At 44.3% G+C, this 25,745-nt stretch overlaps 1 protein-coding gene and 1 non-coding gene across 8 annotated transcripts in view; both read right to left on the reverse strand.

Moving 5' to 3' along the window:
- The window catches only part of Dennd1a (DENN domain containing 1A), a 463,938-nt gene that overhangs the window by 118,717 nt on the left and 319,476 nt on the right, over window positions 1–25,745 (reverse strand). For all 7 annotated transcript variants that reach the window (XM_076928664.1, XM_076928662.1, XM_034495130.2 and 4 more), the window contains one exon: window positions 23,759–23,884. In XM_076928664.1, coding sequence (XP_076784779.1) covers window positions 23,759–23,884 — 126 coding nt within the window. The remainder of the gene's footprint in view (window positions 1–23,758; window positions 23,885–25,745) is intronic.
- Window positions 7,044–7,125, reverse strand: Trnal-uag (transfer RNA leucine (anticodon UAG)). The gene has a single exon. It is a non-coding gene; the product is annotated as a tRNA-Leu (tRNA).

Consider the following 25,745-nt stretch of genomic DNA (forward strand, 5'->3'; position numbering starts at 1 on the left):
TCTCACATGGTGTCTTCAGTCTAGGACTGACGTCACATTCATCCTCCCAATTACATCCATCCACATGACAGGAGAGCGCTGTGGTCTGAAGCTACTTCATTGTTCTAGGGGTTTAGTTTTGGGTTAGACTCATGAATTCACAAAAGATGAACCAAGTCATGAGTAAGCAGACATGGATTCAGATACAAATTATTGCTATTACTAACTGTTAACTAGGGTTGCCACACATGTGCCATGACACACATTCGCTCGCATGTAAATTTTCAAAAAAGCAGCTAGGAACATGAATGATAAACTGAAGAATGGCCACAAATCTATGTAGGAGTTCTAGGATCAGAAGACACTCCCATCATCGTTGTCACACAAAGAAGTAGAGTTAAAGTTAGTATTTGATGGGAAGAAATGACCAAGAATATTCCAGAATTTAAAAAGTCATAAGCACCAGGATTGAAAAGGCATTAAATACCAAGCAAGATAAAAATGCTTTCATGTATTACAGTAAAACTGTAGAGATAAAGTGAGAAAGATAAGCTCAGAGAAAAGGTGAGTTTTTATAAAATGAGGAATGGATTGATAACAGACTGTTCATCAATAAAAACATGAAAGAAAATAAGCCCTTAAAGCATAAAAGAAAAAAAAATGGTAATATATAATTTCATAACCAGATAAACTATCCTCTAAGCATAAAAATTTCAGGCATAGGGAAAAAGAGTTTGCAGATCTTCTAGAAAGAAAGAGTAAAAAGTAATTTAACAAGAAAAGAAAAAAAAGCCCACAGGGAAATTATAGCTTGTACAGAGGTTGATCAATTTTAAAATAACTGGTGAACTTCGGTCAGTATTTTGTTGTTGTATTTTTTAAGTAAAATTAAAGTTATAGTAACACTAAGATTAATATATAGGGTACCCAATGAGTATAATATGTTAAAGTCTTTGCATTATTCCACGGGACACTAAATTTAAAATAGCTAATTTATATGATTTTCATACATTTTTTTGTTAATATTCTGTGATATTCCCTTCTAAAAAAAGTACATTCTTCCAAAAAGTTTTTGTCCTGGGCCAAAATGTGTCTGTCCCCTGTTCTATGGCTGTAGTGTACTGTAGCATTTATAAACAGCTGCACTAAGCTAAACTCATGTTCTCATCTAGTCTATAGAACCCAGATGTCCTTCAACAGAGGAATAGATATAAAATATGTGGTAAATTTACACAATGGAGTATTACTCAGCTATTAAAAATAATGAATTCAAGAAATTCTTAGGTAAATGGATGGAACTAGAAATTATCATCCTGAGTGAGTTAAACCAATCACAAAAGAACACACATGGTATTTACTCACTGATAAGCGGATGCTAGCCCTAAAGCTTGGAATAGCCAAGACTCAACACACAGACCACATGAAGCTCATGAAGAAGGAAGACCAAGTGTGGATGCCTCTGTCCTACTTAGAAGGAGTAACAAAAATACTCAAGGGAGCAAATATGGAAACAAAGTGTGAGACAGAAACCGAAGGAGGAGCCATCTGGAGACCATTCCACCTGGGTCTCCATCCCATGTACAGTCATCAAAGGTAGACACTGATGTGGATGGCAGGAAGTGCATGCTGACAAGAGCCTGATATAGCTGTCTCCTTAGAGGTCTGCCAAAGGCTGATACATTCAGAGGTGTATGCTCACAGCTAACCACTGATCTGATCAAGGGGTTCCCAATGGAGAAGTTAGAGAGAAGACTGAAGGAGCAGAAAGGGTTTGTGGCCCCATGAGGAGAGCAACAATACCAACCAACCAGAGCTCCCCAAGGTCTAAAGCACCAGCCTGGCAGCACATAGGGAGGGACCCATGGCTCCATCTGTACATGTAGAGGAGGATGGCCTTGTCAGGCACAGGTGGGAGAGGAGATTCTTGGTCCCATGAAGGCTGAACACTGAGGGGGGGGAATTCGAGGGTGGGGAGGTGGGAGTGGGGGGGTAGGTGGGGGCACATGCTCATGGAAGCAGGAGGAAGGGAGATGGGATAGGAGGTTCCTGGGTGGTGGGGGGAAGGGGGGGTTAGGGGATAAAATCTGAAATGTAAATATAATATCCAATAAAAATAAATTAAAAAAAAAAGAAGTTACCTTCAGGCCATCTCTGGGTTGTGCTTCGGTCATTTTCTCATCTAAATTGTCTCTTCCCTTTGTTTTCCTTCCTCATTTCAATTTTGATTTTTAAGAAAACTTTTCTGATACAATCACATATTTATAGAAGAGATGCAAGAACAGAAGGAAAAGTTATCTTCACCTTTTATCCGGATTGCCATGCTCTGTGACATGACACAAAACTGCATCACTGCCCTGTCAGAAATATGATACAACACTATAAAATCAGCAGCATGTTTTTGTCATGTAAGTAAGACATATAAACACTACATGAACATGCCACTTCACCCTCAAGACTGGTTTGCCCGTGAAGCTGGTTGGCAGAACAGAATAGCTTCTGAATTTGTCATGTAATGATGAAGGTAGGTAAGACTGTAACACTGGGCTGTCGAGATGGCATGTGAGCAGAGGTGCTTGCCGGCAAGCCTGGCCAGCAGAGTTCAACCCTGGGTCCCACAGGGTAGAAGCACAAGTTTTCCTCAGTCAACTATACACATGCTGTGGCTCAGCCCTCAGATAAACAAATCCGGAGGAAGAGGAGACAGATACGGTGGGTGTATCTCCTAATGCATGCACGGTGAATGGAGTTAACTGGCAGATATTCTGGATGATGTGTGTGCTTTCATGAATGAAATTCTGTATATTCTAATAAACCAAGTCAAATTAAATTCATGTTATACTCAAATTATTCTCTGATATTGATTCTACTGGAACAATCTCACATCATCAAGACAAGTGATATAATATATTGATATATATTCTAAAGTCAAGAATGTTCTCTTACATAACTGGAGTGCAAAGATCAAAAGCAGAAAATCATCATAAGATGAAAATCTCATCTCAGATCTGATTCAGAATTCACCAACTGTCCCCAAATGTCTTCTTATACCAAAGAAAATGCTGGCTCCCACATTCCATTCAGTCATCCTGCCTCTCCCGTGTGCTTTAATCTGAAATAGATCTTGAGCCTTTCTTTGTTGTGAGACATTAACCTTTTGAAGAGTACAGGCCTGCTATCTGGTAAAATGTCCCTCACTTCAGGTCAAACCTTCTGCTCGTCTCTCAATCTGTCACTGTTGCTAACGTGCCATTAATGACTGAAACCTTCCTGAATGTGATTCAAGGGTGGAGGTAGGGCCTGTCTTTTATGGCTGTACCCTTTGAAAAAAAAAATCAAGTGAAATCTACATTGGGAAATCTAGAAAATGGAAGTTATCCAACTGCCCTGAAAAAGTTCCTACTTTTTATGAGAATTAGAAACTACAATGTATCAGAAAACTCATCCACCATAGAAAGAAACTGGCCTAACATGTCTCTCCACATCATAGGACCTACGGACTCCTCACTCATCTTTAGAGGTCTGGCTATATCTTCTAAGAACTTCAATGTATATTAATCAACAGAAAAAGGAGCTACGAAGACTGCAGCCTAGGGCACAGCATGCATCAAAGATGCTGCGTCTTAGACGTGGATAAATAATGCAGAGTGTTGGCTTCCCACACTCAGAAACGGCAATCGTGTGCAAAGGCTCATCTAGAATGCTTCATGGTAGAGACTCAGTTACGAGCTAATGTGTGAATGAACCATCTCAGTTTTTGGCTTCCTTAGTTTCTGTGACACTGTGGGACTGTTTTACCTGTGAAAAGGAAACTCAGCAGCTCCTCTGCAGGGTGAGTGCTGCCAGGCCTCATGCATGTTCAGCTGTACCCTGGCCTGGAAGTACTTTCTATGGAACCAAGCCTCATGTCTGAGTTGTAATTCTTCCACTCATTGCTGCTGGCTATTAGGAGCCCAGCTCTGTGTCCAGAATATAGCAGGGGTGAGCATAGGTTTCAGAAAATATCTGAAGAATGCATTTATTCAGAGTAGTTGTAGATTCCCCCGCCCCACCTGAACTTTACTTTGATTAAAATGAAAACGGTGAGATGGGTGTGGTGCCTCACACTGTAATCCTAGTATTCATGAAGTGGAGGCACAGGATTGCCAGGAGTTCAAGGCCAAACTGGGTTAGTAAGTGAGCTCTAGGCCAGACTGAGCTACACATAGTTCAAGATGCTGTTTCATAAGTAACAACCAATATTTCCACCAAAAAAGAAAAAAAAAAAAAGGTGAGGGAAAGACAGTCAATACACCCCTTCCAGGCTGTGGGGCTCACAGCAATGTTCCAGGACCATTCTGTGGTGTAGAGCATAGCTGAGAGGGGTGGAATGGCACTGGCCTGGCTTTCTTAGGTTCCAGGGGTGGCGCTGTGCTGTCTGTGACTTCAGCAAGATGCATCTCCTAGAGGGGGCATTCAGACTTTTGATAAGTTGTGTGTGTGCCTGTCTTGTGGGGTGTCTCAGGGAGTGAGGGGCACTCTAGCCAATTTAAAGGCTACTGGAATAGAGCACTTGATACTTTACTACAGAGGGATCATCACAGCATCCTAAAACTGCTCAAAGCTGCATGGGCAATCTGCTGGTCCTAAAGAGGCCTGCAATTCTTTCTTTGAAAGACCCATTAAGTAAGGGTCAAGGTCTGAGAGTAATGACTCAGAACAGGGAAGAAAGTTAACTTATAGTCAAGCTGAGCCACTCTATCATGTCCACAGCCACCTAGACAATCCTAAAATTGAACATAATAAGGTCAACATTTTGGGGTCCTTGTGAAGTCTGAAGCAGCTGAAATTGGAGAGTAATGGAAACTGATCTAGGTTTTAAGCATATTACAAAAGATACAATATGAAGGTTAATGAACCATCTATTTTGTAATGTCATCCAGTGTGGCCTAGTTTATTATGCAATTTATACTTATATTTATGTATTTATTGATGATAGACTATATGTAACTAAGTTAAGTAAAATAGCAAGATGGATACCTGTGAGATTTGTACCAAAAGAAACAGCCTTACCATCTCCACGGTGTCCTCATGCTTCGCCACCATCCCTTGCTACTCCTCTCATACCCAACTCATCAGTTCCAAGATTCTGCTTCATTCATGTATCTGCATATGCATGTTGTATGTGTGCTCCGTGTGGGGGCTTGCATGCCCGCAGAGGCCAGAAGGCACCAGCTCTCCTAGGTGGAGTTGGGTAGTTGTGAGCTGCCTGACATGGGTGCTGGGAGCCAAACTCAGGTTTTCCACAAAAGTAGCAGTGCTCTAACTGCTGAGCTACGGCCCCAGACCCACCATACCCACTCTTTAATGGTTCAGTTCCTCAGTCCCTAGGGTTCATTAGCACGTGTTTTATCATAGGCATATCGACCTAAGATCATTTGCACTCTGCTAACTGCTGAGCCTTAAAGTCACAGTCACAGTACACAGGCAGTAGCCATGCATGTTAGATCTGGAACACCCTAACTATCCCAGCCAGCTACTACAACACACAAAGGCCCTACCATAGAGTGGATGTTTGGATTATTCTCGAATTTTGAAGGATAAGAACATTTTCATGTCTCTTAGCCCAAACAAGCAAGAATTTCAACTTTATAAGATAATGCCAAACTATTTCCCCAAACCGTAGTTTAATTCACTTTTCTACTAGCAAGAGCTCTTCTCACTCCATACTCATCAATGTAAAGTACTGACTTCACAATCTTTGCTGATCTAATGTACACAAATGTATCACTGCCTTGGTCTAGTTTTCTTGATCACTGAAAAGCTGGGCATCTCTTTCTCAGTTTATGAATCATCCATGCTGCTTCTCCTGTGAAATGTCTATTCAAATCTCCTAATTAAAAAACGAAGATTAAGAGGCTGGCATGGTCTTATCCTAGCAGCCCCACGAGACCCCTGGCTTCTCAGGGGAAAGCGGCGGGGCTCCTTTCTAGGAGTGAGAGCCCTCCTGGGGGAAGTTTACTAAGCAGCATACAGGCCAGAGAGAAGGGCCAAGTTCTAGATCAAAATAGGGAGATAGCCTAGGAAGCTGCAGAGGGCGCTTCTGATCTTTACAGCACCACCAGGACTGCCAGCACTGAGATTCAAAATGGCTTTCTTGAACTTCATTTCACTTCATAAGACAAATAATGAGAAAGCACCAAAGCCAAACCTTATACAAAACTATTATGGGAGAAAAAAGAGGCCAGAATAATATCCCAATGGACCATGAAAGTTTGTCTAAAAGATATGACCACAAATGTATTAAAACTATATCCTGGTGCTGAAAAGGTGGCTCAGGGGCTTAGATTATGTGTTGCTTTCCCACAGTACCTGAGTTCTGTTCCTAGCATGCCTATCAGGAGGCTCACGAGCATCTGTAATTCAAGCTTTGGGGTCAGATGCCTCTGGCTTCTAAGCTTATTGTGCACACAGCCCTACATAAACACATACCTACACACAATTTTAAAATAATAAAAACATACTGGATGTTCTTCTAGAGAATCTGGTTCAATTCCCAGCACCCACATGGCAATTCATAATTGTCTACAACTTAAGTTTCTAGAGATTAGTGCCCTCTTCTGTCCTCTATGGGCACTACATGCACATGGTACATATACATATAGGCAAAAATATCCATCCATACATAATAAAAATAAAATAATAATAATAGAAAACTTACATACTATGTTAAAACTATCTAAAGACACCCAGGAACAAAAGAACTACATATATCTTAACCATAAAACTTAGAAATCTAAGAAGAAAAAACATTTTGAAATTAGAGAAAAATCCACTTATCAAAGAATGCCTTAAGGAAATTATTAGTAATTTAAGTAATAATGTGGAATACTAAGAAAGAAAACGAAGGATTTTAAAGAAACTAAGAGAGAGTGAAGATAGGCAAAGAAGACTAAAATCATGGCTAGTTAGACTCTGTGGGGAAAAAAAAGAAAAAATTCTTTTTTAAAAAAAGATTTTTTATTTTTGGTTGTGAGCCTAACCTTCAATGGCTGAGCCATCTCTCCAGCCCCAAAAGCCTAGGGATGTGGCAATGGTGGGATTCGAACCCACACTATTGAAATGACTGGAGCCTAAATCCAGCGCCTTAGACCACTTAGCCACACTGCCTCCCTAAAAAGGGCATCAGATCCCATTACAGATGGTTGTGAGCCACCATGTGGTTGCTAGGAATTGAATTCAGGACCTCTGGAAGGACAGTCAGTGTTCTTAATCCCTGAGCCATCTCTCTAGCTGTCTTCTGAGAGGCTCTGCCCAGATCCTGACCAATACAGATGCAGATGCTCAAAACCAACCATTGGACTGAGCACAGGGACCCCAATGGGGGAGTCAGGGGAAGGACTGAAGGAGCTGACAGGGCCTTATCTGGCATCAATGGGAGGGGAGGCCCTTAGTCTTGTGAAGGCTTGATGCCCCAGTGTAGAGGAATGCTAGGGCAGTGAGGTGGAAGTGGGTAGGTGAGTGGGGGAGTACCCTAATAGAAGCAGGGAGATGGGGGATGGGATAGGAAGTTTGCAGAGGGGAAACTGGGTAAGGAGATAGATAACATTTGAAATGTAAATAAATAAAATATCCAATTAAAAAAAGAGATTTTATACACATTGTCAGTATGTACTATGCACACCAGAAGAAAGCATCAGATCCCATGGGACTACAGTTATAGACAGTTGTGAGCCACCAGGTCAGTGCCAAGAACTGAACCCAGATTTTCTAGAAGAGCAGCCAATGCTCTTAACCACTGAGTTATCTTTCCAGTCTAGAAACAGTTCTTGAAATAAGGAAAAGATATACAACAATGTATGTTTTCCCCATAATTAAAACTTATTTCAAACATCTTGAGGGACAATGTAGCATACACAAGACTACAGAACCTGAATGACCACTCCAGACAGTCTAGTCAATCTGTTAGACATGAGAAAGAGGGGGACTGGAGAGAGAAACAATAAACCCATTGGTACCTAGTGAGAAAGAACATGTGCCTGAAGAAGAAAAAATGCATTCCCTTTAGACTTTAACACATCTGCCAGATTTGGAGACACTTAGACAATACTCAAGGAAGTATAAGCCAGCTTCTAGCCAGAAAAATGACTTCTATGTATAAAAGGCACAGAAAAGTTACCAGCATTTAATTTCTGTGCTGATTTTTGTCACCTTGACACAAACCTAGACATAACTGAAAAGAGGAACTCTCAACTGAGGAACTGTTTCCATCAGACTGGCATTTTCTTGATTACTGGTTGATGTGAGAGGTTCCAGCGCATTGTGGGTGGAGCTGCCCTGAGCAGGCAGTCCTAGGTATATAAGAAAGTAGCCTGGCCAAGGCATGGCAAGCCAGCCAGGAAGCAGCACGCTTCCATGGGCTCCTGTTCTTGCTTGAGTCTCTGGCCTAACTTCTCTCAATCATCAACTATGATTGGGATAAATAAACCCTTTCCTCACTAAGGTGCTTTCAGTCATGCATTTAGTACAGCAATAGAAAGCAAACTAGGACAACCTGTGTTTTTGAAATTTATGTATATTACTTTGGTCACAAGACATGGAGAAATCAAGCTGGTACTGTAACAGGAAGCTTCTTCCCTGTTGGCTTTCATAATGTTAGAAGGTAGCTAATGTAGGCTGTTGGGGGAAATGTCATCAACATCTTACCCAGCTCTGAACTCTGTGAACTACACTAATGCCTGGCATTGCAAGATATGGCCATGGGTGCAACAGTGACACAAACATTACAGAGGCAACCAATCACTTTCCGAGTGATTGATTGAAGGCTCACTCCACAGGAGGAAACAAATGCCAGGCCCTGGAAACCATCACCAAGATTGTGAGAAGCAGTCGCAACAGTATAGACACAGACAGACTAGGCCCCAGTTTGTCTCCCAGCCCCTACCTCTTCACCTGGGCATTTTGGCCAGTCCCTTACTCCATTTGCTTTTTTTGTACATCTTCCCATTTGAAACACACCATACTCACTTTCATTGCTCCAACCCATGTCTTCCTAGAATATATAAGTTTTGAGGGCTAGATATAATTTAATTTATTTTGGGTGTGTGAGGGTCTTTGTTATATTATCATATAACAGGCTGGCCTTGAATTCCTGAGCTCAAGGGATCTGCCCATCTCAGCCTCTGGGGTACCTTCAACTATAGATGTGCACACCTAGCTCAGAGACTTTATTTTGCTCACTGTTGTATATCCAAGCATCAAGAAGAGGGTGTGTAGAGGAAAGCCTCGGAAAACAGTTGCTCCCACTCGTTTAAGTGATTTCAATGCTCCATGCTTCAAGTTTTATATCTAGCATATCAGGAATAACACTGCATATTTACCCAAGAAAATATAAACAAAGGAAAAACAGTAGAAGTCCATAAACGTCAGGTGCCTTTCTCTCATGATTCATTTGTTTGACACTTGTCCATGAAGGTAACAACAGTCACCTCAGTATATGAGTTCCCTTCAGAGACTAGATGATGATGTCCCTTTAAGCTGGCGCTGACTTGTTTGGGACGACCTCAAACCCTCCATGCCATTGTTAATGTTGTAAGATGAGAGTAAAAATGCCATGCAGTAGGAGAATGGGTGAAAGGTGGCTAAGCAAGTGGCAGATGTGGAACACCAGTGGGCTGTACTGATGGAACAGGGCTGAGTGGAGACCTGCCAGGTCACATCACTAGCAGGGACCAGCAAACCAAACATAAAATAATCCCCAGCTAAGGGCTATCCAAACTCCCGCCACGCCTCTATGGAATGTGACTGCTGGTGATTTGGGCATCGCTGGATAAAAGGCTTCTTGTGGCAGGCAGGGAAGAACACGGACTGGGACTTTACATCTGCTGCTGCATTTGATTCTCAAAGCAATTTCATGACGGTGGCATTCTTACCCCACCTAGCAAATGAAAATCCTGTGGTTCGGGGAGGAGGGTGCTCACAGCTTCACAGCTTTTTATGCTGGCTCTCCCAGAATTCCATTTTGTCTTTAACTTGTTCCAAATGGATTCAATAATGTATATAGAGTACTTCTCTAACACTGGATTACCCAGAGTATGTTTTACAAAATTTCCTCACCTGCCAGCCTCTAGGAGGAGGCCACATACAATAACAAATTGAACATTTACTTGCTGATCATTGCTAGGCAATAGATACCTGCAAATTCACTGAAGTTTGGGGGTAGTCAACCAACATATGCAGGTTTCTGACATTCTGTTTAGCACTGGGTCAGCCCCACGAAGTTTTAGATATCTCCCTCGTGTTTCATAATATGGTAGGAACAAGCAGACATAGATAATTTGAGGCCAGCCACATGAAGGTACTTTTCCTTGATTTATAATTGAAAAAACAGGGTTCAGGAAGGTATGATTACTTGTCTGGATCCACACAGCTAGAAAAGATAGAGTCCAGATTTGCATCAAGTCTACTGAAAACCCAAGGGGCTTCATTATGTTATTCACCATGTACTAACTGGTAAGGAAGAGGGTTTCATAAATAGCCAACTATCTGGTTGAGACTCATTCCTACACTCCTGCTCTGCCTTACAGAGACATGGCCAATCTGCCATTTAACAGGGCCTGCTGCCCACCTGGTTCGGCCCAAATGAAGCATCAGTGAGACATGGAGGGGGACGCACAGGAAGGGGAAGCTTGCACACTGCCACTCCACTCTCGTTACTAGTGTAGGCAGGCTGCCCAGCAATGGCTTGTCCTTGTGTGATCCAGCCCCCTCTGGCACCCAGACCACTATGTCAGGTCTCTCCTTGCTTCTGCAGGTGCTATATCATCCTAATCCTGCTTCTGGGGGTCCCATCCAAATCACATGCTTTAATCCAGTCAACTGGTCCTCAGCCTTGGGAGCAGCATCATAGCCATTGCAGTGGCCCCCCTGCCACTTTGAGTCTCAGCTCCTCTGTAATGTGTTCAGCCATTTCCTTGTATTATTACTCCTTTCTGTTGTCCTGGACATGACAACTAAGTTACTGGACCCAGGGAACAACTGGCAGCCTATGGCTCCAAGCTATGAAAGCCCAGTGATAGCTGGGAATTGGGTTTCAATACCACCTGTTGGCCCAAACTCTGTCTGATCAGACAACAAACGCTTTGGAAGAAGAATGAGCTTGTCTTTTTCCGAGCTTCACAGTCAGGACTGGAATAGGAGGAACACAGCTGGTTTCCTAATTCCACAGTCCACACCAACCACATCGTTTTCCCCAAACTGCCACGAGGAGTAAGAGCCGGGCAGGATATTAATAGAGGGCTAGGGAAGGGCTTCTGAAAAGCACTGGGCTAGGCAGCGTTAACCTTTTATTGTTCTTCTCTAAGCTGCAGGCTTCTGTAAGGTGCACTGTAAACATACACTGTAAACAGTTGCAGTAGGTGTCTTGAACATTCCAAAGTCTGTGGGATTAAAAACCTACCAACCACCGGGCAGTGGTGGTACACACCTTTAATCCCAGCACTTGGGAGGCAGAGGCAGGCGGATTTCTGAGTTCGAGGCCAGCCTGGTCTACAGAGTGAGTTCCAGGACAGCCAGGACTACACAGAGAAACCCTGTCTCAACCCCCCCTCCCCCCCAAACCCAAAACCCAAAACCCAAACCAAAAAAACCATACTAACCTTCAGGTCTCCAAGGAGTGCTGTGTTGGAAGTGCTGGATCATGGACTACATTCTTTCTTGGCCATCTCACAGGCTGGGAGCCAGCCACCCATCTTCATCCCAGTCACATTCCTTCCTGTCTGTGCCATGCTCCTTCCAGGCCCCTACTCTGCATGTGCTGCTTCCTTCCTGCTCCCAGGGATTCCCATCCAGGTGCCACCTTCCCTGGGAAGCTACCCGGTGCCCCTGTCCCCAACAGCCATGAAAATCCCTGCCACCTCCCACAATACTCCACTCCTCTGACCACAGCTCTCTGCTCATTTCCTGTCTCCTCCTTTGCAGTGTCCTTAAGAATGGTGACTGAGTCTGATGTGTCACAGCATGCCAGCCTTTGTGTGGGACAGGGTGGTTAGCTGGTCAGGGTCATCAGAAGATCACACATTTCTAAATATTCAAATGCTTGTAGAATTTTCTACTATCAAGGTTTGATAATTGACTTAAAATTTTAACTTACAAATTAAAATAAAAAGTATTGTTATAGGTATCCTTAATAAATCAATCTTTTATGAATGCAGTTACTTTTATTATGATGAGAATAATTAATTTTTAAAAAATCCTAAAATTAGCTGAACACAGTCATGAAAAACGTGGGCTAAAGCTGCCGTGAGAAGGCTCACCACCACTAGGTGTCAGCCCAGGAATAGAGGAGGAAGGCTGCATTCAAACTCCTGTTTTACTTATTCATCCAATTATCGCTATAAATATCAAATATTTAAACAACAAAATATTAGGCAATTAAAATTATTTATTAAGGGAATGTTTTTTAAAAAGATATATAAAATTTTGACATTTCCCCTTTGCAGAATAGTTTATAAATGGTGTTATTTTAACCTGTATTTGTCAAGAAACATTTGCACAGATTAGAGGAACTAACTCCTTAGAGGAAAACCAACTCAGTTTTCTTCAGAAAGGCCCCCACACTGTATGTAACATAGACCATATGGTCATCCCCACTGTGGAGCGTGTGCAGGGCAAGGTGCATGGCCCCACAATGAGGCAGATGGAGGAACTGGATCCCAGTTCTGCCATTCTAAAAACAAATGTGACACCATGTTTCCCAGCCTCGGTTTCTTGTCAGTAAAATGGGGCTATCCAACTCTCTGTATGGGGGCTGAAAAACAACAAAGGGACTGTCTTATGTAAAAAGCCCCATCAGAATAAACACTCTAGTCTTTTATTTTCCTCAAGACTGTAAGTCTTAATGATCTATTTAACAAAACTGCTTTGCAGGTCCCAAACAAAAAGTGAGATTATAAGAGCTAGGATCATTCATTCATTCATTCAAAGGACAGCTGATGAGAATGTCTTAGGTGTTGAGGAGGCTCTGTGTCAGAGACACTTGTGCAAACATGACACGTCATGCCTTCCTGTCCAGGTCTCTAGTTCCTCCTGGGAGGTGGTGACAGACTGTAGTGTCATTATCTACTGCAGAATGTATCCAACAACCTGCCCCCTAGAAAGCCAATATGCTCAGAAGCCCAGCAGCAGGGAGGGAAAGGAAATCTACCATTTTATCCTCTATTTATCATAATTACCACAAACACCATGGCTCCATGGACATTATAGTCCTCTACTGTATGCAGGTGTAGGAAAGAATGGTATGCTGTCCTACACTTGAGAAGCTCACAGCCTGGCTATGCAGGCAGCGTCACAGGCGGCTCCAGACGGTTAGGTGTTACCATTGGAAATGAATCAGAAAGATTTCCTTTTCAGGTTCTCATTGAAAAGGCAAAAGCCCATATACTGAAACTGTTTGATTTAAACATGGTAACCGTAACCACCTATAGTTGCTTCTACTTCCAACAAAGACATATTTACTGCTGTCACAGCCAACCCTGGAGTCAAGGTTGTAGGTAACACTTTTTTTTCTTGTTTGTATGTTTGTTTCAAGACAGGTTTTCTCTGTATAGCCTTGGCTGTCCTGGAACTCAGTATGTAGTCTAGGCTGGCCTCAAATTCAGAGATCCACCTGCCTCTGCCTCCTGAATGCTGAGATTAAAGGCATGAGCCACCACCACCTGGCTACATTAAAAAAAAAAACAAAAAAAAACCTAAGTGACTACACTAAAACATGACCACCACTCCAAGCATAGAAAGCAGGCATTAGGCACTCATCTGCTCACTAACAATCACTGGCTGAATATGTACTGATGCTATGTGAGGGACACCAGGCCTGTTAAACTCATTCTAAAGGAACAACACAAGAGAGGAGGCAGGATTATCAAATGAAACCGAGCCAGGGACCAGTGTTCCGCTGAGACAACCTGTAACAGGCTGTTATATTTCCCTTTTTCACATCTTCTCACACGTAGGGGCTTACTTTTTCCAACTGGGCAGTCTACTTCTGGAACAACAGCTCTCAACTCATCTGGCACTTGCTGTGAGTCTGAGGTACAAAGCCTCCGGAGCTGTGCCAGTGTCTGTGCTGTGGCTCATTTGGTGAACCACCATCACTTTTCTCAATGGCAAAATCTCTCTTATGAAACAGAAGAAAAGTTCCAATTATATTTTCTTTAATATATTTTAAAAACTGACTCTAATAAATATCTTCATCTTGAACAACACCTACCTGTAAGTTCTGGCAGCAACAACACAGATGAACAAATAGCAAATGCTTATTAAAGGAAACCATTTAATGTGAGATTCCATTCAATTCTAGCACACAGTATATGAGATAAAAGATGTATTTCCTCTGCTAGCTCAAAAGTGAAGACAGGATGGCTGTAAGCTCTGTGCTCTGACTAGGCGACAGGTGCCCTCTTGCACACAGATGCCAGTGTTCTAGAACGTAGCAGCCCCTTTCTCTCATCTTCCCACTTTGCCTCCCTGCCGTCCAGGAAAGGCCAACTTTTAGCCAGTATCTTTATTAGCACGACACTGTGTGGGTGTTTTATACACATAACATTCCCCCTCCTGCTGTGACCTCCTCAGCACCCTGGAGTCACAGAGCTGATGTGATGGCTCCAAGAGCCCAGTGCTGGAAGCGTCATTCCCTGATCCATTCTCAGGACATGATCTTGAATTCAGATGACCAGTAGTTCAGATAGAGGCAGGAGAGGCAGAGAGAGAAAGAGAGAGGGAGCCCTGTGCAGTCTGCTCTGAACCCTTGTTCTCAGCACACCTCCTTAGCTCAGGCTGGTGGTTCTGGCTGTAATTCCCAGACTGCTTGCCCACAAGTGGGAAAACAAGATAGCTTTTTCACAAGCCTTCCCCAAATCTGGGCTTCATAAAGTTACTGCTAAGCATGTAACAACAGCATGGGTTCTGTGAAGAAAACAATTTGGTAGTTCACAGGGATAGGGTGTGGCTCAGTAGAGGAGCATCTGCCTGTCTGTATAAAGTCCATTTTAGCCCCTTGAAGGAAACAAAATGTTAAAATCTGCATTACCACAAGGCAAAGCGCCTCCACCCCAGGCATCATGTTGTACACATGCTGTAATCACAGGAGCCAAGAGGTGAGACAACTCACCCTTATGAAGCCCAGGTTTGTAGAAAGAATTTGTGAATAGCCAACAGATAAAGGGAAAACACAATGGGGTTTGTTCATGTACAGACTATTAGTCTTGAAAAAATGGCATTTTGATATCTATTGCAAATTGGATGAACTTTGAATGTATGTCACATGAAATAAGCCAGACAAAGAAGGACAAACACAGTGCTATTCTACTTCTAGAAAAACATCAGTGGGAAACATAGATAGATGGTAGATTAAAGGTTACCAAGTACTGCAGGAGACAGAGACAGAGACAGAAAGTTACTGGTAATGAACTTTCAGGATCAGTTGACAGTGATGGGAAGTTGTGAGAACTTCCAGGGGTGGGGTCTGTGCAGCCCTGTGAGTACAGCCACACCTGAGCTGTGCAACTGGCAATGGTCTCAACAACAAAGCTTGTATTTTCCATAACTGAAAACAAACAGTCAAGACAGTGTTCAGGTCCATTCCAGGGTTCCCCACTTGTATGATGTGTAGAGAGTCACAGGGCCTATGCTTGGTCACACGTACCCATTCTAGTCTCTTGGTTTCCCTGTTTCTCATCTGTGCTGAGTGTAGTATCTTAAGGCTTCCCAAGTCCTTTTGGGTTCAAGATGGAAACGTGGGCAATCAGTCACTGCCCTATCAGAGCTCTAGGAATCCTTTGTATACCACAGCCCATCAAGGGTGTTTGGTGTGTCTACTCTGAGCCTCTCTCATGCGAATCAGCTGAAAATGGCCTTTTCCCCACACTGGGACAAGGTGGGCCCCCCCCCCCCCAGTCAGGCTCCTGCACATACCTGAGTTTCTTTTACCCAAAAGGCTTAGGGGTAAGAGCATCCCAAAGCTTTATTCACTGAGATGTTGGCAGATTATTAACTAACATACTGAAAGGTGAGAACAACTTAACATCCCAGCAGGGGCATATAGCCAGGGCAATAATGGCCATGGCTTACTGACATACAGTGTAAAATGTATAAGATGTCACATTCAATCTGGGACAAACAGACTTTGAACTTTAATCTGTTGAGCTCTGGATACCCTTTGTATAGTGGGAAACAAGTAAATGTAATATATTCATAAAGTGCATATACACATATACCCAGACACACACACACACACACACACACACACACACACACACACACACTTTGGGGAGTTGAGGTGATGCCTTAATTTTTTTATTTAAGAATAATTTCCTATTTTTCATCTCTCCAAATGTAAACATAAACATGGGTTTCTCTTTGCAAGCTCAGGAGATGAACAATGTTACTTAAGCAGAATTCTGATACGTGTGGTGCAGTTCTGACCTGCTGCAACACAGCCTGGTGCATTCATGCTTGAAAGCCAAGCTATCAATTTGCCTTTATCTTAACTTCTGTGCCTTTGAGAGGTTTTAGGTGGATAAATATGACTCGGCAAAATCATGTACAAACCCAAGGGATGTAAGGTGAACGACATGAGTGTTCTTCAGTTGCACCTAGAACCAACTGACTAAGACGGGTGCCATGTGTTCATACAGCTTGTTTATAGCATTCACCCTAGCACTAAGGGCAGTGTTGGGCTCCTGTCACTTCAGGGAAGGCAGGCCTGAGAGGATCACACTGGCTAACTAAATCAGAGTACCCGTAATGTCCCACCAAGCTGTGTTTCCACAGCCACAACACAGAACAGGCCATTTCCCCAGGTGCCAATGTGCCTAGGTTCTACTCTTTGAGTAGACATTTCCAGGACCCACATGGCCAGATAGAGGAGATGTATCCTCATATGCACTGCTTCAAGGCAACTCCATGTAGAGGAGGAGTTAAGAGACTGCACAGAAGATCAAATGAAAGCTTAAACTACAAGAGTTCGTCAAAACAGGCCAGTGCGTTTCAAAGGGGGTGGATCAGTCTTGCTCAGATTTCCTGATGATATCATTTTAAACAAAGGAGCACGGTAGAATATTCTTTTTAAAAAGCATGCCTTCTCCCTAGGAGAGAGAAAGGGGGGCATTCAAGGCAAACTCAAGAACCACACTGTTATCCACACCCTGTGAAAGTTGTACTCTTCTACCAAGCAGATAATGGACCCTTGGCCTAGCAATTAAAATCATTTGTCTTTTATCCCCTTCTTGCCAAAAAGGACCCCAGCCCTAACTAGTTAATCCCCAACACACACTGCTGCTCCCAGAGTTGCCTGGCAACTACCAGGAGGCGTGTCAGAGAGCAAGAAAGGCCTAAATAAATGAGCTGGAGCCTGTGCTGTGCTTGACATGGATAAAGGGGTTCTTCGAATGGGGCTTCCTGGCTGCTTGTGGTTCTGTCATTTAAGTGAGAAGAACAAGTTGGCTTGGGCAGCACTGTTAAATGCCATGGGCTTTGCCACTGATTTTTTCCAGGTAACTGAAAAGTGGGTCACATGCCCCTGTGATTTGAAAACACCTCCCCTCTTCCAGGGAAAAGCTATCTCCAGAGCCTCCAGACAGGATAAGGAGCGATGCACGTACACAGAACACAGGCCTGGGCCAACCTCTGCATCCCACACTCCCCTACCCCCTCATTTCTTACACCCATCTTCTGTCCATTGGCCCCAAATACACTGGCTAACACCTACACTCTGTGCCATGGCCTGTGCTTGGCGAAAGAAACAGAATTATTAGGATGGAACTCGTGAGAGCTAGAACAAAGACAGGCAGGGGAGTGCAATGGGAGGAACCTTGTCTTGGAGTCTCCTCTTGGCTCTCCTACATTCTGGGAAGTCATTGCCAAGTAGAGCCTCTGCCCCATCTGTAAATGGACAAGACAAAGGTCAGGTAAAAAGGAAATACCATGGCTGGGAAGCCACCTGAAGGTGAACCATGCCCTGATTTGTAGGAGCCACTGAGGAGGGATAGAAAATTATTCTCTCATTTTCACTTTCTGACTATAGGAAGTCCCTTTGAAACATCTGGCCCTGAAAAGACCCACCTAGCCCAGGCTAGGCTCAGAATAGAAAAGCCTCAGCAAGAAGGCCCTTCCCTTTCCTTTGGACATGGGTAAAACAAAGCTCAAAGGCACTCTGAATGTTTCCAGAAAAGGAAAAACAAAACAAAGTAAAATAAACAAATAAAAACCCCACAAAAGCCCTCAAGTGAGTTCTAAGCCATGGGCAGGAGCCTTTCAGGCCAGTCTTCTACATAGGCAGGCAGGGATCAACTGGCCCTGCAGGAGCTGCATCCCAAATACTTCTGGCTAGAGAGGAATCCTAGCCAGGAACAGGAGACAGGCTGCTGTTCCAGGGCTGGCAGACAGGCCCTGGGCTAGGCTTATCCAAGTTTCATGACAATCCTGTAAGGGTCAGGCTCACATGGAAAGAAACTGAGGCTCCTAATATAGCTGTCTCCTTAGAGGTCTGCCAGAGTCTGATGCATTCAAAGGACGATGTTCACAGCTAACCACTGATCTGATCAAGGGTTTCCCAGTGGAGAAGTTAGAGAGAAGACTGAAGGAGCTGAAAGGGTTTGTGGCCCCATGAGGAGAGCAATAATACCAACCAACCAGAGCTCCCCAAGGTCTAAGCCACCAGCCTGGGAGCACAAAGGGAGGCACCCATGACTTCAGCTGTACATATAAGGGAGGATGGTCTTGTCAGGCATAGGTGGGAGAGGAGATCCTTGGTCCCATGAAGGCTGAACACTGAGTGGGGGAGAATTCAACGGTGGGGATGGGGAGTGGGGAGTGGGGGGCACATCCTTATAGAAGCATGAGGAGGGGGGATGGGATAGGAGGTTCCTGGGTGGTGGAGGGAATGGGATAAAGAGATAAAATTTGAAATGTAAATATAATATCTAATTAAAAAAAGAAAAAAAAAAGAAAGCAAATTTGAAAGATTTTTATGTAAGCAATATGATGAAAGGGTAATACAATAAAAAAATGTATGACAATGAAAAAAAGAAAAGAAACTGAGGCTCCGAGGTCTGAAAGAGGCCTAAGTCATAGCTGCCTAGGAGCAGAACAGACTGAAGCAGCTTTCAGACCAATGCAAGTGGTTTGAGGTCACCAGTTTCCTACCACAACACAGCACTGGTCTGGGTGGGAAGACACCATTGTCATTTAGACAGCAACACAGCACAAGTAGTAATGGCAAGTGTGGCAGAGGGGTGGGCAGTGACTCCCAGGCTGCTCAGGGCCCTCCTCTCTGCAGGTACTCTCTACTCAGCCTCCTGCTCTTCCCCTCAGACTCTCTGGTTCTGCTCTGCATACCACAACTCATTTCTTCCTTCCCTCAGCACCAAAGCTTGAAACATTCTTGGATCCTTTGACCTAGGTAAATCTGGGCTAGAGAAAGTGCTTAAGAAAAATCATCCCAGATACCACAGGCTACGTCTTGCCCTCAATGGGCAGGGTGCTGTAGAAGCCAGCAAGAAGGTAGTTGAGTGATGGGTGAGAGAAGCTTTGTGCATTATGAAGAAAGGAGAAACTGGAGAGGCAAGGGTGGTGAAGAATAGTCTGATGTGAGTAGCCTGCACTGCCACCTGAGGCCACGGTGAAATCCCAGCCTGTACTGCTGCTGAGGGCCATGTCTGGGTCCATGAACCTGCAACAGCAGGGGTCTGTCTGGGCTGCTGCCTGGGGCCATGTTGATTCTGAGGGTTGACTAGAGCTGGCCCTGTCCCTCAACTGGGCAGTGTGGGAGAGCTGGTCCCAGCTCTCACTGGTTGTAGCACTAGGGAGAGTGAGTGCCACACCTGTCGTGGGCAGTACAGTAGTGCTGGTCCTGGTAGAGGATGCAGGTAAGCTGGCTTGGAGAGCATGAGAACAGGAGAACATAACCTATACCATAGTTCTCAAGAACAGGAGAGCTGGCTCCATTCCTTGCTTGGGCAAAGCAGGAGAGCTGGCCCTGGTGGTGTGGGTGTAGGAGAGCTGGCAGGCTGACCAACTCGGCTACCACCCAGGCTCAGATCTAGAGCTTTGAGTTGGCCCACCTCAACATCTACTCCATCTATGAACTGCTGGAGCTTTTGAAGGGGCCAGTCCTTCAGCACCAAGGGTGAAGGATCTCCACGACACAGGGCATCAACAGGATATCTGTGGAGTCTCAGTGACAATCCAGTATTGGCAATGTGGCAGAAGCCAGAGACCTCAAACCAGACCAATGGCTCATTGCAAAGAACATTCGAAAGCAAAGAAGTGTAGATAAAAGGGTATATACTGTGCGATACATGGCAGCTTCCACTGAAAGATGTTGTTTTGGTTTTGTTTTTTTCTTTAGGCAGGGAGGTTGCAAGGGCAAAAGGCAGATATGGAGGAATGGAGGGATGAATGAAACTGGACTACACGATGTGAAATTCACAAAGAATTAATAAAAAAAGGTTAAAAATATTCTAATAGGAAGAAAGAAAGAAAGAAAGAAAGAAAGGAAGGAAGGAAGAAAGATCATCCAAACTACATATCAAGATAGAAAAAGATGTTCTCATAAGTATGGCTTAAAATTAGGGAAAGTCTGCAACAGCCAATAAGACCAGCATCAGGGTAATGAGTGGGCCTTGGCCCCGGTTTCAGATCACAGGTACTAGATAAAAACCTGTCAGTGGGCTTACATATTTACCCTCTGGAAGCCTCCCGGGTAACTGTGGTCCACAACCAGGCTGTCCTCAATAACATTCGATAAGAGATTTTATCTGATGTGAAAGTGCTTACTCATACTAATGGCAAAAACAGACTAGTAAGTAGGACTATGGGTTGCTTTGTCAAGGATAGCTCAACTGCCCAACAGAAGAAACCAAAACAAAATTAAAACCCAAGACCCAAGCAAAATGAACCAGAAGCAAATCAAAGACAAAAAATAGGATGGAGGCCTGCTGACACCACTTCAACTCTAGATTAGGGGACCAGGGTGCTTCTCATTTCGTTTTCTTTAAACACTTTAACCCAAGAGCAGGTGCTATCTTATTTTATTCTCTTAGTGCAATGGATAGAACTCAGAGCCTTGTGTGTATACCATGCAGGCTCTCTACCACTGAGCTACATCCCAATCTCTCTCTCTCTCTCTCTCTCTCTCTCTCTCTCTCTCTCTCTCTCTCTCTCTCTCTCATCATGAGTGTATGTGGGTGTGTCTATGTGCTTGAATACTGTGGCTCATGGAGGCTAGAAGAAGGACCGGTTTTTTGGGGGCTGGAGTTACAGGTTGTTATGAGTCTCCTAATGTGGGTGCTGGGAACAACTCGGATCCTCTGCAAGAACAGCATACATTTTTAACTGCTGAGCCGTCTTCTGAGCACTAACTGGTGCAATTTTCTAAGCAGACCGCTTAGTAGTCCTGGGGAAGCATTCCCATCCCACTGCACTGCTGGCCCCACGCCCCAGATCATCACCTAACACGCCATTCACTCTCCCCACCTCACAGCTGCTTCTCACACTCATGTGTGCTTGGCAGCCACTGTAAACAGTCTTGCATGAGGTACTGTACTATCCCATTTTTCAATGAGGAGAAACTGCTAGAATTAAATTTATGGTTTAAAAATCACGTAGGTAACACGGTGACCACTGTTGGCACAATGCTTAATTGGGAAACCTCAGGCCTTCTGGTGTCCCTCTTTTACAGACAGAAGCCATCCTTGCACAGATGAATGCAAGTGAAAGTGTGACAGGCCTGCCACAGCCCATGGATTCTAAGATAAAAACTTCTCTCCACTGAAACACGAATCATCTAACTGATGTTGCACTCTCTTCTCCATAATACTTACAGCAAAGATGTCTCTTATGACCAAATGACAACTTAGATTCAAGAAAACAAGCTGCATCTATAGCCAAACCTGTCATTCGTTCCAGATGATGCTTTAATGTCTATGTAGTATGCATCATGTGGGGCTACAGAGATATATGGGCATTTCACAAGTGCATACTGCATGAACATTTAGTCTGTGCCAATTCATTTCCACACAAATCCCCCTGGTATGAATACCATGGCATCAGGCTTTCCTGTTACCATCCTCTCTCAGCCTCCCAGTCTCTGGAGCCACTTTGACATTGTCTACTCTATTTCATCTATTACTAGGCCAAGCCTCTTTTTCCACCATGGAACATTCTGGTGTAGCCTATCACTGTCTTAACATTCAACCCTGCCATCAGCAGTATCCTATCTCCATGCTGAACTTTATGCTCCTACAGAGTAAAGTGCACACTCCTACAACAGCAGCCAAGCCTCTGCCCAATCTGTCTCAGCCCATCTCCACCTCAAGACCACAAGCTTTGGTATGCTTAACAGCCCATACGTGTGACAGGGTACAGCACCTGTTCTAGTCTTTCAAGCCTTATTCATCAGATCTCACCTTTTCTCAGACACATTTCAGGGCTGTTTGAGGCTAACAAGAACCAGAAGGGAGAAGCAGCAAGGTATATTATATCCACTTTTGCAGGAAAGTAAAGTTTAACCACACAGGGTGACTTTTTCTAGTTTTATGCAGCTAAGAAGCCCCGAGGCAGGTTTAAATCCCTGGGTTTCAGTGCTTTAACCCAGAGCCTATCAGTCAGGGGCAACCAGCGATTCCTCTTCTGGAGGCGAGAGTGTCCAGCTCAGATCCAGTACTATGCACTGGACTCAATAAACTCTGGATTCTAGACATGTATGTGACAACCATAAGGCAAATACCAGGGTGAAAATGTGTCCAGCTTTCTGGGTCCCACCAGGCCTGGGAAAGAACTGGGCCAGCTCTCCCATTCTCCTTTTTGAGAGGGGTGAGGACAATATTATCCTTTAATTACACCAACTTTCAAAACTTGATTGGTTTATCTGGGCCTAAGATCATGTCAGAGTTGAGGCCAGCTCCCTTCCAGACAAGCAGGACATGGGAACTTGTTTTAAGTTGATAGTCATTAGAAAGACCTATTATGTTGACCTGGATCAGTATGACCACAGTTGGTCTCTCACACACAGTCTGCCTGGGCTACACATGCATTCTGCTCAGTCAGAAGGCAAAGGTAGGCTGAGTAGAGAGACATCAGTGGGAAGCTTCAAGTGGAAGCAGTAAAAAGTGGTGGAGCTGCCTTTGGTTTCAGGAAAGACCTGACCTCTTTGTAACTATTCAACATGACCTCACAGGGCAGGCAAGGGAAATGGATGATCAACCAGGCTCAGGTGAGCGGCAGGGCTAGGCACTTAGGTAACATCATCACTCAGTCCTTACTATGTTGAGCTCATTTAAATCATGACTATATATAGGGAGTCACCAAAATGTGAATTCCTAGGAAGAAGGGACCCTTAAAAAGACAAGGGGTAGCGAAGCACAGGGCAAAACCATGAGCTTTGGTACTGTTGGTAAATCATTTCTCTTCCTTGAAGCCTTGGTGTGCTTATCTGAAATGTGGACTTGATTGTCACTATCTCATAGTTGACCTATGAGCCTTTATGAGAACTGGACAACCATGAACGGAGTGGCATAGCATTTAACACGGTACAGGGGCACCCTTATGTCTTCCCTTGACTGTAAGAGGGAGGAGTTCATGTAAAACTCCTTCACCTGTGCTTTAACCCAGACCCTCCATCACACACATATACACACATACATGCACAAAACCTCCTCAAGGTGAACCAAGGATTTCTCATATCCAGAGGTGGCTTCTTGGTCCCTAATCAAACACAGATGTTGTTACATGCCAAGAGGCTACTTACTGGCTCAATTTTCAGTGCATTCCGGTAGCTGCCAAAGAAAGCAGCCTGGGCCTTGAGGAAGGCTCGGGCCACCCCGTCGCCGGTGGCTGTGGAGACCTTCTTTAGCCTGTTCTTCAGGGAGGAGATCTGGTGAAACATGAAAGAAGACAGTGTGAGAGCAGGTCACACAGGGACAGATGGCTGAGCCTGGCACCCAGAGAGCCTCAGGCAATTCCAGGAGGGGTCAGTTTGACGAGAAAAAAAAAAAAAAGGTGTCCTCAGCATGAGGAATTGCTGTGGTATATTTCACAAATCTCTAAATGCACTCATTAGAGAATATAGTTTGGTGGTATAAATGTAAGGTTGTACAACAATCAAAACCATCCAATTCTACAACATTTTCACCACTTCCAGAAGAAACCTTATGTCCCTACCCTAGTCCTAGACAACCAGGCACCTGCCCAACCCATCCTGCATAAGTCGAGTACATGGAACTACAGGACCAGTCGGTAGCTCACGTGACCAGATTTTTTAATGTGTCACAATGCTCAGTTTTCTCTATGGTGCTACATAAGAAGTCTTCATTCCTTTCTGTGGTTGAACATATTCTACTGCATACACACTTTATTTACCAGTTTCTGCTTTGTAATAATGAATCCTCATAGCTATTATACAGAGTCATGGTCTAGAGACAGCAGAGGTTTGGAGGCAAGACCTGAATGGCAGAAACTGCTGTGTGGTGAAGACCAGCTGAAAGGGCCTGTACCCGAGTACAGGGAACTCTCCGGTGAGGCTGCTAGAGAGAAGGGTCATCTGCTTGGGCTACATCAAGGTCAGAAGGGACAGGAACAAGCATTCAGGGGTCAGCCACTCTACTTCTATAAACTGAGGGCTGACAGAATACAGTCTTCATTGGAAAGTAATTGAACATCTGTCGTATCACCCGTGCATGTGTACGTGTGCCTGTGTGTGTTGTGCACAAGCATGTAGTCCTCTGCTGTGCTTCCCTTTCTGTGACCACAGACTCAAAGGCCACAGTACCGAGGGCCCCTGAGGAGTGATGTGCACCCCTTGGACCCTTGACCTCTAGGAAGGTTCTGCCATGGATTTTCAACTTGAGATGTAAGTATTAAAAAAAAAACCATGATTTACTAAAATGTTAAAAAAAAATTACCTACTCCCAACCCCCCAAATAATAAGAACCCTGTCCCTCTTGAGGACTAGGGTGACATTTCCTTCCTTTGAAATGGTGCCTGCCACTGTCACTCTTCTTCTGGCTCCTCAAAGGCCTTGGGCCACCTGTGCTGCGGATTATTCCTCACTTAACCTTCCCTGGCCTTTCCCTTTCATTCAGGAGGTGTTTAATTACCTTGGATTCACAAGCTGCACTTCAGGTGAGCCTCTCCTAATGGCCTCATTACCATCTTACACAAAGAAGGAGTCGCTGATGGTAACTGAGCAAACACAAGTGAGCTCCTTCCTGTCAGCCCCTGCTGGTCTGAAGCTAGCCAAGTGGTCCCGGGCTCCTGACACCCTGTGAGCACCTAGGCCAAGACTTCTGAAGACCTCGCTCATCCCGCATCATGGAGAAGCTTTTGTCTTGACCTGCCAGCACTTCAAACTTTGAAACTGCAAGTCTATGTGTATCTAATGGCTCAGAATTGCATTCTGTCTCTTAAATAAAAGCAAAGGAAGAAAATGGAAGGCTTAAATCACCCGCCATCATACATCTAAAGCTGAACTTGCCCTGAGTGCTCCTGGGGTGCTGGTCATATCACTACATAGGGGCTTGTCAGGGGTAATTTGGGGTGGTACAAGTGTCAGTGAGGATGGCTTCCTCCTTTAATCAGTTGTCACAGGAGGAAGACCGAAAACAAAGGGAAGAGGGCACAAGACTGCACTCAACAGTTCCTCTCTGCAGTAGCCTTCCTCCTCTGCGATCCATTTTGGGCACTGCGGCACCATCAAGCCAGCTCCTGGGCCCCAGGCCAGACTCTGCCTCTTCATC

Source organism: Arvicanthis niloticus, chromosome 2 (genome assembly GCF_011762505.2).
Source record: "Arvicanthis niloticus isolate mArvNil1 chromosome 2, mArvNil1.pat.X, whole genome shotgun sequence".
Classification (NCBI taxonomy): Eukaryota; Metazoa; Chordata; class Mammalia; order Rodentia; family Muridae; genus Arvicanthis; species Arvicanthis niloticus.